At 36.5% G+C, this 16,603-nt stretch overlaps 1 protein-coding gene across 12 annotated transcripts in view; it reads left to right on the forward strand.

Moving 5' to 3' along the window:
* Nucleotides 1-16,603, forward strand: part of CDKL2 (cyclin dependent kinase like 2) — a 35,546-nt gene that overhangs the window by 15,897 nt on the left and 3,046 nt on the right. For 3 of the 12 annotated variants that reach the window (XM_033406514.2, XM_033406513.2, XM_033406516.2), the window contains exons 6-13: nucleotides 537-676; nucleotides 2,578-2,666; nucleotides 4,508-4,643; nucleotides 5,674-5,972; nucleotides 6,574-6,667; nucleotides 10,425-10,548; nucleotides 10,778-10,884; nucleotides 16,462-16,550. In XM_033406514.2, coding sequence (XP_033262405.1) covers nucleotides 537-676; nucleotides 2,578-2,666; nucleotides 4,508-4,643; nucleotides 5,674-5,972; nucleotides 6,574-6,667; nucleotides 10,425-10,548; nucleotides 10,778-10,884; nucleotides 16,462-16,527 — 1,055 coding nt within the window. In that variant the 3' untranslated portion in view covers nucleotides 16,528-16,550. The other 9 variants (XR_007477156.1, XM_049709370.1, XM_049709371.1 and 6 more) reach the window with 9 other exon arrangements.

The following is a 16,603-nucleotide window of genomic DNA, read 5'->3' on the forward strand; positions in this document are numbered from 1 at the left end:
GAATTTTCATATATATTTTATATTAGGTTAGGTATTAAAGTTGAGAGAAAAGATAAAAGTGATCAAATCAGCCCTTAGATACAGATACACTGGGCAAAAATTAAATTCTTAAAGCGTGGAACTTATTTATCTAGATTAGATTCTGACCATATGACTATTAATATTTTCATCTTTGGTCAGCACTTTATGCTTTGTAGTTAGAAATGCAGTGCTGGTACTTATATCTAAGAAATTATACAATGTTCTTTACCTGTGCTTTTCCTATACTCCCTTGCGTCTTCAGTTCTATGTATAGTAGCGTGTGAACTTTTCTGAATGAGTATGTTGAGATAAGAACGTTAATTTCTTTTGCGTTGACTTATGTCAAAGCCACCTAAACGCTGCCAGGCGCCACCACAATAAGAACACTGTGTGTTCGGTTGTTTTTGCATGCGGAGAGAGTCCCCGCTCTACAAGCTGTGTTACACTCATCTCTACTCCACACCACCTGTCCCATGCTGCGTAATGACAGAGATATGTGCCGTTCTCACTGCCAGGTAATCTCATTCCAAGACATCAGGAGCTGTTTTATAAAAATCCTGTGTTTGCTGGAGTAAGGTTGCCTGAAATCAAAGAAACGGTTCCTCTTGAAAGACGCTATCCCAGGCTCCCTGAAGTTGTGATAGATTTAGCAAAGGTAATCGTACTTTTTCTTTGCACTTTCTGACAGGGAATTTACATTATGGAGATTTGATTTTCTGTTAGTTTTTTCTTGTCCGGTTGATCTTTTAGGACAACAGTTTCCTCTGATGGTTTAAATTTTTGTACATTTTAAGAGTTTTATTTGGTGGGCATGGAGATGGAGGGACTTCAGAGATAAAGACCTGAAATTTTTGCTTGTTTTAAGAAACCATTTCATATTATCTGGCAAGTCTTAAGTGTGAAAACATTCTCATAATGACATGTTTTTAATGTTTAACATTTAAAATGCAAGCCTTGTGTAAGTGGAAAAGAGAAGAAAAATAGGGTAAGAAAATAAAAAGAAGGGTAGAGAAGCAGGAAAATATTAAAGTCTAAGGCATAGGATCATGGCCTGTAGTGTATTGTTAAAAAGGGGCTTTTGCTTAACCACTAGATTCACTGAAGCTAATTTTTAAATGATCATCACCTTTGCCTTGTATTTGATTGAGGAAGACTTTAGGGAGATTCTCACTGGATCAAATTGTCTCTAAAAGTGGACCTTTTGGAATTATTCGCTCAAAAATTTCTTATTAGTTAGGATTGTCCAAAAGTGTTGATAAACTAAGTATCTCTAAAAGAGCAGGGTCACATAACATTTACCCAAGATATTTTTTGCTTTTTTTACTTCTTTAAACAACTCATTTAAAAAAAGCTTAGTAAGCTTATAACTAATTATAACAAGTTCTTAGAATAATACATTGTTATTTTTTTACATAGTCTAACAGATACAAATATTTTTCATTGAGACAAGCTTTATGATCTGTCTGTGAAGAGATTTAAAGGGAATAAGGTAAAACAATATTGTCCAACTTATATCCCTTATGGTAGAATCATATAACTTTTAAAATATTTTATTATAAGAAATCTCAAACATAGAAAAGAAAGTAGAAAAAGCAGTGGTGTAGTGAACCGTCACGAGCTAGTCATTAGCTACAACAATTAACAATATTTGGAAAATGTTTCATCTATCCTGTCCACACACTCAGCAACTTTTTTTGGGGGAGTATTTTGAAGCAAATTCCAGATATTATATTATTTCACTTATAAATGCCTTAATTATTTGTAGACTTTTCTTGTTCATTTAAAGCTACTTATTGATAAGTCCCTTCCATTCTTACTGGCAGTGAGTGGTTCCAGTGAATCAGAACAAGATATAATAAAATCTATAATAAAATGAAAGAACATAGATAAAATCAAATCATCTATGTCAAGTATCTAGCACAGTAATAAGCACAGAGTAGGTTCTTTCCCTTCCATTCTGTAAGTACTTTAAATTTTAAAAATTCACAAAAATTCTTTAATATCGTAAAATATCTAATCAGTGCTCAAAATTTCATTAATTTTCTCATAATTTCTTTTTATAGTTTGAATTAGGATCCGCATGAAGACTAGAGTTCGCAATTGCTTGATATGTCTTTTAAGATTCCTAATTTACAAGCTCTTCTTCATCTCTTTGTTTTTTGTTTAAACCTTGCCATTTATCTGTTAAAGAAAATAGGTTGTTTGTCCCTTAGAATTTTCCACATAGTGTAGTTTAATATGTTCCTTTGTGTCCTGTATTTTGTATAAACTCACAGCAGAGCTAGAGCCCGATCAGAATCAGATTGATTTTTTGGCAAGACTACTTCATAAGAGGTTTGTATATTTCTGCCCAGAGACACTGAATGTCTGGTGTTCTTTCTTTTTGTGATATTAGTAACCATTGGTAGTCATTGTCTAGATTTGTGCTTTATTATTTATCATTTATTATAGATGTTTAAAATTCATTGACTGTGAAAAGGAATTTTCTATATTTAGAAATGTAAATGTAGGCAGTTTTTCTTTGATATGAACTGTATGTATTCCTTGGTTTCCCAGAAATGCTTGCATATTGACCCAGACAAAAGGCCCTTCTGTGCTGAGCTCCTGCACCATGATTTCTTTCATATGGATGGATTTGCTGAGAGGTACAGTACTGTGTTTTCTACGTCATACCAACCTAGAGTTAAAGTAAGGCCCCCATAACAGTACATAACTGTAACAAACAGTATTTCTCTTATTACTCTACCCACCTACTATTACAGGAGCTCAAATATTTACCACCCTACCTCCATTCACCCTTAGCAATAGTGTATTCCTAAGAGTGGTCCCCTGCATTCAGTAAATTAGGGCTCTTGGTTTTCACGAAGCAGTCCCTTCATGCTTTCTTTCTGTCTCCCCCTGGTGACATCTACCACTCAGGTCACTGATTTCTGTGTTGCTACCAGCTGTGTGATGCCATCATCTTGGGTGCTGATGCATTTGCAATGGTGCCATCTCGTGTTGCTGCTGAACTCATACCACACCCAGTCCTATGACACTGCTGACACTGCTGATGTGCTGGAGACCTTGATGTGCCAAACCTGTAGGTGCCAGAGCGGCTGGCATGGTCTCCTGTGCTGTTCCAGCTGCTGGCATCAGAGCAGCTGACAAAACAGAAAGTAGTGAGATGAGTGGCAATGACATTGCTTTATATTTTTGCAAATCTGTTTACTATCTAGCTGAATAGAAGATAGCTGGGGTCTCATATTTGCTTCTGCATTCGATTACTTGTGATATGTTGTTTTGGTTGAAATAAGTGGAGAAACTCTGGCCTCATACAAATATGTAATTGGAAAATGGAAGAGTATTTTAATAGCCCTTTTAGATTACTGTGGGTATTCTTCTTTGATTCTATACCAAAACTGACAATGGTAGTTTCTTTAACGTTGCTTGCATTGTGGAATCTGAAACCATACCAATGAACTTCTTATCCCGTTACATTAAAATCCACTTGTCTAACTTGCACTTTGAATTGACCTTTTACCCATGCGTGCTTTTGTAGCATGATGCATTAGTCATTTGGAAAATATTGTTTTGCTAAGTTATGCAGAGCTTTAGAATGTTGATATTTCATTATACAATATCAAAAAGTCATATTCTCTCTCATCAGAAAAGTCTGTAGTATTAGGAATCTGCTAAGTTCATGGTAGTGGAGACAAGTTGAACAGAATTCTAATTTTGCATAAAAATTTGAATTTTATCATTGATGCAAATATTATCAGTTGTTTTCCTTGAAGTAACAATCTCCTTCGTTCATTTTTTTAAAAGAAAATATCTGCTGAATACCACAAGTCTGAATAATAATAATAATAATTTTTTTTTCTGTCAGTCTTTCAAGTAATAGTGTTTTTCCATGAAAAAAGTGGCTAGTTTAGCTTGTATCTCAACCAGTTACACAAGTGCTTTTCTTCAGACAACCATTGCACTTTGATTTGTAGCAGAGGTACTTTACGCATATTCCTATTTTGTCACACAGAATGTGGAAAAAGATATGTTCAGGGGTTTAGATTTAATTAAATAAATATATATATTTTTTACTGCTCCATCAGGGACATTCTTAAACAAAACTGCCCCCCACCCCTTTTAACCTGAGAATGTGTGGCTAGGAAGGATACAATAACTGCTGGTAAAGTTTGGTCCCACTGCTGCAATTCTTGGTAAGCCACCTGCAATTTTACCCCCCACTGCTTTTTATATCATCAGTGCAAATGTCAACATGGTGAAAAAGAAGTCGCCTTCGTAATAAGATGAGAGCTTTGACCTCGTGAACCTCCTGAAATGTTCTCAGGGATTCCCAGTTCTGCAGACTACCTCATTTCTTGTTTTGAATAACACAGTTGAGTTTAATACTCAATTTTTAAAAATAAATATCTCGAAAACCATTTTTTTTCTAGATTTATCTGTCTCATACAATCTTATTTTATTGACACATGTAATTTTTATGTAGGTTTTCTCAGGAACTGCAGTTAAAAGTACAGAAAGATGCCAGAAACATTTCTTTATCTAAAAAACCCCAAAACAGAAAGAAGGAAAAGGAAAAAGATGATTCCTTGGGTGAAGAGAGAAAAACACTTGTGGTACAGGTAAATTTCCATGTTTTAATGTGTATTAAATTTTAAATTTAATATATCCTTAAATTTGGGGGGTGGGGGGCAGGGAATAATGAAGATCTTAAAAGTTTCCTGAGTGGCTAACAAGTTAACTTTTAGCTTACTTGTAAAAATGTATCTTTTCTGTAGACATTACCTGTTTAAAAAAAATCTTAGCATATCATGTACTGAATGCCTACTGTGTGCCAATCTGTGCAATAGGGCTTGTCAGGAAATCACTCTCATCCAAGAGCATTTAGACACATGTGTGCACACCCACATGCAAACACATGGACACAAACACATGCACACACCATTTTTTTGCCTTAAATGATAGGAAAGAAAAATGTAATTTTTAGAATTTTATATAAAGTAGAGCATTTAAAAATTGAGATTTGGGTACTCAATTTATTTAAAGTTTACTTTTCTTGGTAATTTATCCAGAATCTGTTCTTGGTAAGATAATTCAAATCTACCACCAACCCACTCCCATTTCTCAAGTGAACCCAAAGAAGAATGAGTCCTCAATTCTGTGTTCCCTGACTCTAAATATATGAGAACAAAAGCGAGCATGTTTGAGTCCTCTTCCATTGTTTTCCACTGAAATATAAATGTGATATGTGTGTATATCATTAAATCTGATATATATATATGTGTATATATATATATATATATATATATCTCAGAGCTAGTGTGAGTTTCATTTTCATTTGAAATAGATGTCTGACTGAGAATCCCGGGTTTAATTATAATTCCATAGGTAGAATAAGAAAAACTGGAGCACAAGAAGGTGATATCTCGGGCTTCCCTGGCAGTCCAGTGGTTAAGACTTCCAATGCAGGGGGCCCTGGTTTGATCTCTGGTCAGGGAACTAAGATCTCACATGCCGCACAGTGCAGCCAAAAAATTTTTTTTAAAAACGGGATGTCTCTGGAATTCTGCTTTCGTTGATAAAATACTTTATAGGACAAGGTGATTTTTCATTCTCCTCAGATCATTAATGTTATTAACATTTTTGTAACAGGATACAAATGCTGATCCCAAAATTAAGGATTCTAAAGCATTTAAAGTAAAAGGATCAAAAATGGATGGAGAAAAAGTTGAAAAAGTCAGTCGAGCTTCAAACACCAGCTGTCTCAATGACAATGGGATGAGCCACATCAAAACAGTGCCTTCAACAAGCCTCCGACATGGCAGCAATGGCAGCGTGGGCCACACAAGAAATCCAGGCATGGCAATTCCTCCACTTACGTACAACCTTTCTGCGGTGGCTCCCACTGTTAATTCTGGAATGGGAACTATCTCAGGAGCTCAGAGTTACAGGTATGAATTAGGAAAATAAGAACAAAATGTTGTTTAAGGAAAGGACATCTTTACAAATTGCAAATATTTATCAATTCAGCCACATGTATTATTACTCTCAGGTTTCTGAATCCTATTCATTTTTGTCAGGTTACTGTTTCAAAAGACTTCTTGGCTAATGTGCTAAAAATGATTAGCATTGGATCAAAAAATTTACCTGAGTCCTAAGAAAATAAGGTTGTATTATTTAAGGTGAAGGAATCTATAGCTATTTAGTCTAATAACACAAAAGGAGTTTGTCATTATAAAAGAGATAATTGGTTTTGAGCGTCTGCTGCTTCATGGCATGGCTGTGGGCATGTAATGGTACAAAGGAGCTCCTGTTGGGAATTTCGCAGAAAGGAAGGTAATTTATTGGCATTGAAGGCTGGGTGGGAGGCATGAAGGTAGTGGTAAAGGACAGAATGTTTCACCAGATCTGTGAGCATTGTATGTTTTTAAGAGTAGGCATTAAATTCTGATTAAACTGCATGTCACTTGATGTTGGGTCTTTTGATTTTGTGCTTGAAAAAAATAATTACTGCTGGGTCTAACGCAAATTTTTTTGTGGCTTTTGTTACAGAGTGGATGAGAAAACCAAGAAGTATTGTATTCCATTTGCTAAACCAAATAAACATTCTCCAGCAGGAGTTTATAATATTAATGTGACCACATCGGTAAGTGAACTGTTTCAGAGGCAGAAGAGCAAACATTAGTCATTTCTAGACTTCTATTAATAGTAAATATGATAGTGAAGAACTGAGAGTTTTATTGAGAGACGTATCATAAAGTGGAAACTTAATGATGTATATGTCATCCCAGCGTGTCAAAATCATAAATGTGAGAGACAATTTTAAGTTTCATAAGTCTGGAAATTTAAATATAAGATGTTATTGTTATATAGAATGGATAAACAACAAGATCCTACTGTGTAGCACAGGGAACTATATTCAATATCCTGAGATAATGGAAAAGAATATAAAAAAGATATATATATGTATAACTGAATCACCTTGCTGTACAGAAGAAATTAACCCAATATTGTAAATCAACTATACTTCAATAAAAAGATGTTATTATTAAAATGATATCTGTTTTAATTTTTTCAGTAATGGTAAAATTTCTTAACCTAATGCTTGGTGATCAGTTCTTTTTTAGAGTAGATGAGATGATAAGTTGTCTTATCTCACCCACACCAGGTTTCTGGTGGAAATAGTCTATTTATTCCTTTAATAAATATTGATTATCTATTATGTTTAAGTCACTGAAGAAGAATGTCAGTCTTTCTCTTCAGGAATCTCGTGGTTTAGTAGAGAATCAACACATTAAAACAGTGTCAGATTGCAGTAGTAGAAGCATGTCAAGATTCAGAGGTCTTCTGAAGGTTCAGAGGAGCGTTATTATGCTGAACACAGCTGCCAGAATGCTTCTTTTTAAAGTTAAGTTGAATCATCATTGTTCTTCCACTCAAAACCCTCCATTGGCTTCTCATCTCTGAGTAAAGACCAAAGTGCTTTTAGGGCCTGTTAGTCCCTGAGTGACTCACTCCCTCATCCCTCTATCCCACCCCTGGCTACTCTCATTTTTGATCACTCCATTCCAACCACACTGACTGCCTTGTTATTCCTGGAACATGGCAAGATATACTCCCACATATGGGTTTTTGTACTTGCTATTTCCTCTGTTTTAGAACATTCTTTCCCCAGATAATCCAAAGAATTTGCTTTTTCTCCTCCTTGGCTTACATGAAACCTTATTGTGAGGTCTTCCCAAATATTTTAACTCATTTTGTCTATTATTCTCTCCCCTCCCCTTGCTTAATTGTTTTTCTTCCATTGCCTTACCTGACATCCTCTATTCTCTTATTTATATATGGTCTGTCTCTCCCTCCCCCTGCCCACTACCCCGAATGTAAACTTCCAAGGAAGGATTTGTGCTTTGTTTGTTTTCCTCACTGCTCTGCCCCACACCTAGAACAGTGTCTAACGCATTGAAGCTGCTTAAGAAGTGTGGTGAATAGATTTTTCTGCCAAGGAAGGGGAGGTATGGGTGTATTCCCCAAAGAGTATTTTTCTCACAAATTTCCCTTCTCTACCTCTCCCATTATCCTCAGAGCTGAAAAATATAGCCTTCTTTTCATATCTCTCATGATTGCATTTGTTTTTCTTTTAACTATTCTTAGCCTATAATTTCGGTACCCATAATACTTTCCTTTTTGATATATCCTACTCATTTATTTATGGATATTTTTGTGTTTTACCTTCCTGGTCTGCTCTGGAAGATTATTTTGATCAGCAAGTCTTTTCAAAGTAGCTGGCTCAATACCATTTTGCTGGAATTGATATTAGCCTTCTTTCGGGCATTGCATTATCAATGCTGGCTGATAATCTTAGATCTCATTTCTGTTTATCCTTCTTTAGAATAGGCAATCAAGAAAGGAGGTAAAGATTAGTAGGGAGAAGACCCACTGGAGTCTTTTCTTAATGAAAATTAACCGAGGCAGAACTAAGGCTGAACTTTCTTCAGCTTCTAGGTTGAACATCGATAGGCTTCTCCCATGCTTTATGCCCTGATTCTGAGATGTGAATACATATATTATTATAAACATCTCTTATGTATTTTATGTGTCACTTTTTTTTTTTTTGTAAATTTATTTATTTTTGGCTGCGTTGGGTCTTCATTGCTATGTGTGGGCTTCTCATCGCGGTGGCTTCTCTTGTTGTGGAGCACGGGCTCTAGGTGCACGGGCTTCAGTAGTTGTGGCCTGCGGGCTCTAGAATGCAGGATCAGTAGCTGTGGCGCACAGGCTTAGTTGCTCCGCAGCATGTGGGATCTTCCCGGACCAGGGCTCGAACCCGTGTCCCCTGCATTGGCAGGCAGATTCTTAACCACTGCACCACCAGGGAAGTCCATGTGTTACTTTTTGAGTATATAAATCTAGTAGTTTGGACTCATTATTTTATTGTTTTATACTTGCAGATAGTTTTTTTTTTAACTAATTATTTTATTTTACAGCTGATTTGAACCTTGAGCCTTAGCACTCATTCTATTAAAAGAGCAAATAGAGGGGGCTTCCCTGGTGGCACGGTGGTTGAGAATCCACCTGCCAATGCAGGGGTAATGGGTTCGAGCCCTGGTCCAGGAAGATCCCACATGCCACGGAGTAACTAAGCCCTTGTGCCACACTACTGAGCCTGTGCTCTACAGCCCATGAGCCACAACTGCTGAGCCCGTGTGCCACAACTGCTGAAGCCCGCTTGCCTAGAGCCCGTACTCTGCATCAAGAGAAGCCACTGCAATGAGAAGCCCATGCACTGCAACAAAGAGTAGCGTCCGCTCTCTGCAACTAGAGCAAGCCCATGTGCAGCAACGAAGGCCCAACGCAGCCATAAATAAATAAATAAATAAATTTATTTTTTTTAAAAAAAGAGAGAGCAAATAGAAACAGCCAAAAGAAAGACACTCAAAAGCTCACTACAGGACTTTTGAAGACTTTCTGAGAGGCAGAGTAGCATAATTCACAGAATATTAAACTCGAGGTATCTGGAATCTCAGTGGCTTGACACTGTCATTATACTCTTTGTGTGTATATTTCAGTATACATACATATATGTGGATATACATGGACATACATAGGATTTCATTATCTATATGTGGTTTGTTTCCTTTTAGTAAATCATATAATCTCTCTATGTATCATCTGTTTTGAAAATGTGGAAAAGAATGTAGAGTTTCTGTGATTCTCAAATGAAACAGATTGGGAACTTGTCAGATTCATAAAGGTGCAGAAGTGAAGTGCTGCTGTGCTGTTCTTCTCTTTATTATTTTTCCAGACTTTATCAAATATGAAGTAATAGTGCTTAGAAAGATTAGGAATATGATTGAAGTTATAATTTTATACTTAATAAACTGTATTTCTAGGAAAATGATATTTGCTAACAGTGAGGAGTAAGACAAGGACAGATGTAAGAGAATGAGTCACAAGATTATTATTGGGAAAGCAAAAAATGTGCTAGGAGATGTGATATACATGACAAGATGAACTATTCAAAATTCATGTGGCAACAGCAACTATGCTAAAAAGCCCAGCAAGTGTCATAAGACCTGACCTTGCTGGCCTGAAAGACCAGGACACTGATGCCCATCTTTTAACCTCGTACTGCTTGCCAGGACTTACACTGAAGTTTGGTGGGGGGAGAAGGAGAAACATAGCAACCAACCAATCTGCTTGTTAGTAATTTTAATAGATTTAAAGAGGAAGAGGTTTGAAATAACTGGATGAAATTGTTTTGTATGTTATTAGTGTTCTTCAAATTTTGTATTATTCTAGCTTTTCAATTCTATAAATTTTAGGATATGAACATAGTAGTTATGAAAGGGGGCAAGCTTACCTGGAGGCTAATTCATTTGTGTTAACCATTCTGATGATATTAGGTTGCTAGTGAAAAGAGTCTACTTCAGGCAGATAAGAAAAGAAGGGAATACTCAAAGAGAGATGTCCGTTTGCCTGAACTAAACTATAATCATCTCCCTGAACTAAAAGCCTTGGAAGGCATCGGTATGTTTGTAACGCTTTTACTTTTTCAGCCCTTTTGTTTACATTATTTAAAATGTATGTTAAGTAAACTAATAGAATATTAAAAATTTATAGTAACTTTACATATTTAAGTATGTGAAAATGTACAGACTTATGTACAATAAGTACATACCAAGGGACAGATACTGAATGTGAAGAACTAACAAAAACGTCTGATTTTCTCACTGTGTTTATGGTTATCTTTATCTAGCTGGAAATTCCAGGCTAATAAAGAAGGAGAACAAAAATCTTTCAGAATCTCGAATTCCTTCTCTGGTCGCTATTGACTTGCACACCTTCAATACTGCATTACATCAGGTATAGAAATACTCTCTGTAGGACGCATGGAACTCGGGTCTCTCTCATTTTTCCTTTCAAAGTGTCCTATGGAGAGTTTGCTCTTAAGAATTGGGCAGGTTTATTAGTGGGATCTATAAAAAGTTTGCTTGCTAAATTTTGTTCTATGGTTCATTGCATTAAGTACCCTTATTACATATATATTTACATGAACATTTCCCAGTTTACAGTGATCAATTTTTCATAGATTAAAAAACTGTGTGTGTGTGTGCATGCATGTGTGTAGCCTAGCTATGGCTTTAATATAACTATAGGCTTTATGGTAGTTTATGATATTTCACTGCATTAATACCAAAGTTGTTACCTTTCAAAGAGTGAAACCCTTTTTGGAATAGTTTTTGTTTTGTTTTGTTTTGTTTTTTTGTGGTACGTGGGCCTCTCACTGTTGTGGCCTCTCCCGCTGTGGAGCACAGGCTCCGGACGCGCAGGCTCAGCGGCCATGGCTCACGGGCCCAGCCGCTCCGCGGCATGTGGGATCCTCCCGGACCGGGGCACGAACCCTCGTCCCCTGCATCGGCAGGCGGACTCGCAACCACTGCGCCACCAGGGAAGCCCTGGAATAGTTTTTATTATCTTAAAATGTATTCTCCATTTGACACTTTTCCCCGGGGCAATCCATTCCATTCATGCTAAAGATTTTCTATTCCATATAGTCTTTTGCTATAATTCCTCTTATCTCTTCAGAATATTTATGTTTCTGCTACTTTTATATAAACAACAGTCATATCACTAAGAAAACCGGCCACCTTTTTAATCTCCTGAGCCATCCATAACTAACTACAAACTTGGGATATGAACTATTGAACTTTCCCTTTACTTCTTCAGACAGATTTTCACCTTTGCTTGATGCTAGGCAACTTTTGTTTTGGAATTCTCCATCCTCATTGTTTAAGGATTTCCATTTCATAGACAGCCCCTGTAGGTAGCCTCCTTCTCTATGCCCATGCTTTTTCCTACTGTTACTCTTTAAATTATTTTGTAGAGCTCTGCAAACAAGGGGAATGATATTGTTGAGGATAACAAATTGCAGAGGCAGTTACCCAGTGATTCTGAAAAAAACGTTTACAGACCGCTGCTGCTTTTGCCTTATCTCTTGCCAGCAATTTCGGGAGCAACATCGTCAAAGCTAAACAAATTCCTGTTGTGTGAAGATGAATCACTGCCACAGATTTTACATTGAGGGACTACAGAGTCTCAGGAAATTCCCGTATACTTCTAAACTTAAATATGGATTTTAAAGCTGCAGAATTTTCCACTTGCTCTTTGTGAGCACACTATTGTTCAAATCACTTTTCAGGGTTGACATAGCTCAATCTAGTTTCATGCAATGGAAGAAAGGCTTTGGCTGCCTTCCCACTTCTTCAATATTTTTATTTCTCGTTCGGAACTAATCCTTTTATATTTATACACTGGTTCTGCATTTTTACTCTCAGTTTATTTGTTAAATTTCCATTTGCATTTAAAATAAAGAAGAAAGTAGGTGTAGTGAAAAACACAAATTAACACCAAAGTAACACGAGCTTGTGTCTGGAAAATCTGAGTGGAAAGAGAACAGGAGACTGAAAGCAAAAGGCCTGCTGGCAGAGGCTGTGACCTGCCTTGCAGTCTTACTTCATGGTATTCATCTATGCACTAAACTACATTTTGTTTCTGTACATAACACAAACATTTTCACATTCATGAAACTCTATTATGTACCTCTGGAACAATCTGTAAGATAGATTTTGTGAGTAAAATATTACTTCATCCATGGAATCTGTCTCCACTCCCTCACCCCCTACATGCTTACATGTCTTATGTACTTAGAGACATAGCTTCAGATTTTTTCCTCTAAGCACTGTTTTCTTCATCCCACAAATTTCGATATGTTGTATTTTCGTTATCATTCCATTCAAACATTAAAACATTTTTCCTTGTAATTTCTTCTTTAACCCAGTAATTGTTTAGAAATGTGTTGTTTAATAGTTAGATATTTGGGCGTTCCTTAGATATTTTATTATTAATTTGTAATTTAATTCCATATGGTCAGAGAATATACTCTGTATGATTTTGATGTTTTTAGATTCACTGAGATGTGTTTTGTGGCCCAGCACGTGGTCTGTCTTGGTGAATGAACCTTGTTCTCTTGAAAATAATGTATATTCTTTAGTTGTTGGATATAGTATTCTATAAATGTGAAATCCAATTAAGGTTGATAGTGTTGTTTAGACATTCTATATCCTTGATGATTTTTTTGTTTAGTTCCATCAGTTCCTGAAAGAGTGCTGTCAAAATCTTTTACTATGATTGTGGAATTGTCTATTTTTCTCTTACATCTGTCTATTTTTGCTTCATGTATTTTAAATCTGTCTTATTAGGTACATACACATTTATACTCGCTTTGTCTTCCTGATACATTCTCCCTTTTATCATTATGAAATGTCTCTTTCTCTCATGGTGCTCTGTGCCTTGAAGTCAATTTTATCTGAGATTAAAGCAGTCACTCCAGCCTACTTCCACTTATTTGTTTCCATAGTACATCTTTCTACTTTCATTTACTTTCAACCTATCTGGTTTTGTATTTAAAGTGTTTCTTTCAACAACAGCATATAAATTAGGGTCTTCCCTTTGTAGCTATTCTCTCAATTCTGATTCTTGTAATTGGAATGTCTGTTTGTTTTCCATTTCTGCTAACAAATTACTACCAACTTAAAACAATCTCCATTTATTATAGGTTCCATAGGTCAGAAGTCCAGGCACAGCTGCTGCTCTCCTTAAGAGTCTCATGGGCTGAAACCAAGATGTCAGCAGGGCTGCATTTCTTTCTGGAGGCTCGCGCGGGTATCCGTTTCCAGGCTCATTCACGTTGTTGGCAGCATCTAGTTCCATGTGGTTGTGGGACTGAGGTCCCTGTTTCCCTGCTGGCTGGCTCCTGGGAGTTGTTCTCGTTCTCAGCTTCTTGAGGCCACTCACATTCCTTGGCTCATGGCCTAATTCCATGATCCTCAAAGCCAGCAACAGTGGTTGAACCTTTCTTACTCCTTGACTCTCTCTTACGTCCCCTTCTGCCTCATCTTTGTGACGTTCTTCCCATTTTAAGGGCACATGTGATTTCTTGGGCCCACCAGGATAATCTCCCTATCTTAGGGTCAGCTGATTAATAGCATTAATTCCATGTGCAAAGTCCCTTCACAGCAATAGCTAAATTAGTTTGATTGACTAGCCAGGGACAGGAATCTTAGTGGAATATCTTTAGAATCCTGCCTACCACTAAATATTTAGGCCATTAACATTAATGTGATTATTGATATGTTTGGATCTAGCTCTGTCTTTTCATTAGTTGTTTTTTGTTCCTCTGTTTTCCCTTTCCAGCCTTCTTTTGAATTTGAATATTGTTAGTATTGGCTTTTTGGAGATACCTCTTTGCATTATTTTTTAGTGACTTCTCTAGGGATTACAGCATACATAACTAATCTTTCATGGTCTACTTAGAGTCAATATTGTACCACTTGTAAAATGTAGAAACCTTGCAAATGTATTTCCGTTCCTCCCACCTGAACTTTATGTTACAGTTTGCATTTGTATTTTGTTCACATACATTGAAAACCTCACTATACTATGTTATACCTTTTGCTTTCAATAGTCATAAGTATTTTATGGGAAGAAAGTAGTTTTCTATGTTTACCTAGCTACTTACTGTTTCTGTTGTTCTTCGTTCTTAAAGATTACAGTTTTATTTTCTAGTATTATTTTCCTTCAATCTGAAAGACCTCCTTTAGTGTTTCTTGCAGAGCAGGTCTGATGGTGACAAACTCTTTTAGTTTTCTTTCATTTGGGAATGACATTATTTTGCCTTCTTTCCTGAAATATATTTTCACTAGATGTAGAATTTGAGTTGGTAGGTTTAAAAAATTTCTTTTTCTCTCAGGACTATAAAGGTATTATTTCTTCGTCTTCTGATCTCTACGATTTCTGGTGGGAAATTCTCAGGTATTTGAATTGTTACCCTTAAGTAATGTTTCATTTTTCTCTAGCTGCTTTCAAGATCTAATCTTTACCTTTTGTGTTTATTAGTTTGAATATGATATGTCTAGGCATAGTTTTCTCTGAGTGGATCCTTTTGGAGTTTGCTAAGCTTCTTGAATCTGTAAATTTATCTCTATTACCAAATTTGGGAAGTTATTGGTCACTATTTCTTCAAACATTTTTTTCCTGCCTAATTTCTTTCTCTTCTTCTGAAGTTCTAATGAATGACATATATGTTAGACCTTTTGGTAGGTATTTTCTCACAGGTTCCTGAGACTGTTCACTTTCTTCAATCTTTTTTCATTCTATTTTTCAGATTGAGTAATTTCTATGGCTCCTTCCTCAAGTTCTTTGACTACTTTGTCACTTCCATTCTGCTAGTAATTTAAAAATTTCAGATAATGTATTTTTTAGTTCTAAAATATCCACTTAGTTCTTTTTTAGAAATTCTATTTCTCTACTAAGAATTCCTGTCCCTTCATTCATTTCAAGTATGTATAAATTTCCAGCATCTGGGCCACCTCAGCATTGCCTTTATCTTTTGACTGCCTTTTCCCTTGAGAATGAATCACACTTTCCTGGATCTTTTTATGTCCAGTAATTTTGAATTGTATCTCGGATATTGTAAACGTTGTATTGTATAGTCTCTGGGTCTTGTTCTAATCTTCAGGAGAATGTTGAAATTTTTATTTTAGTAAGCAGTCACCCAAGTTTTGTTTACACTGTAAATTCTGCCTTACCTTCTGTGAGAGGTGGTTTAAATCTCAGTTCTCTAAGTCTTTGTCATCCTAGTTTGCCTCTGTCCTGCACTTGTGTAGTTCAGGGCTTGGTTGGAGGCTTGTACAAGTGATTAAAATCTCATTCACTTCTCTAAATTGAATTTAGACAATTGCTATGCTGTTGGGAGCTATCCCACGCATGCATGCATACCTCAGGAACTGGACGGAGACTTCTGTGGGTTTATACATAGAATTAGAGGGTCCCCTTCTCTAGTTCTCTTCCCTCCGGAGTCCCCCCCCCATACTTTTTGCCCTGCAGGGACCCCTTTTTCTGACTATAAAGATGGGGTTCCTTTCAGACTTTTAGCTTCTCGCACTTCTTTACGACTCTGAGACTAGGGCTTGCCCTTTGGGCAAAGTCACAGAAGTGAAAAACAAACAAAATTGGAAACCTACCCCCTTGTGAAGGGATACATCTCCAAGTTTTGACTCTTTCCCTTAATCCTCAGTTTTTTTTCTATTTTTTCTAAAGGGTTTTGTTTTGTTCGTTCATTGATTTTGGTGATAGGTAGACATGGGTTATAGCGGGTTTACATTGCCCTGGCACATCAGAAGTATCTTTTAACATATGTACCAACAAAGAGGTCAAAGAATAAGATGAAGCCCTTACTTCATCTTCTTCTGTGTAAGCAACTTGAGCTATGACTAGTTCCCAAGTTCTAATCATCTGATATTTGAACAAGAATTGGGATTTTGAGGAAGTAAGACTTTTACAATTACTGAGACTCTATAATGCTCATTTATTAACTTGTAGGTATCAGGATCTCCCCTGTCAGATGACTCAGAGGCCGATCTGCCTCAAGTGGAACACCAGCACTGACTGTCATTTTGGTTCTGAGCGGGGTAGGTCTGATTTCTCACCCTTGAAGCTGTGTGACCTTTCATGGGAAATATTT

The sequence above is a fragment of the Orcinus orca genome, chromosome 4 (genome assembly GCF_937001465.1).
Source record: "Orcinus orca chromosome 4, mOrcOrc1.1, whole genome shotgun sequence".
NCBI classification, from domain to species: Eukaryota; Metazoa; Chordata; class Mammalia; order Artiodactyla; family Delphinidae; genus Orcinus; species Orcinus orca.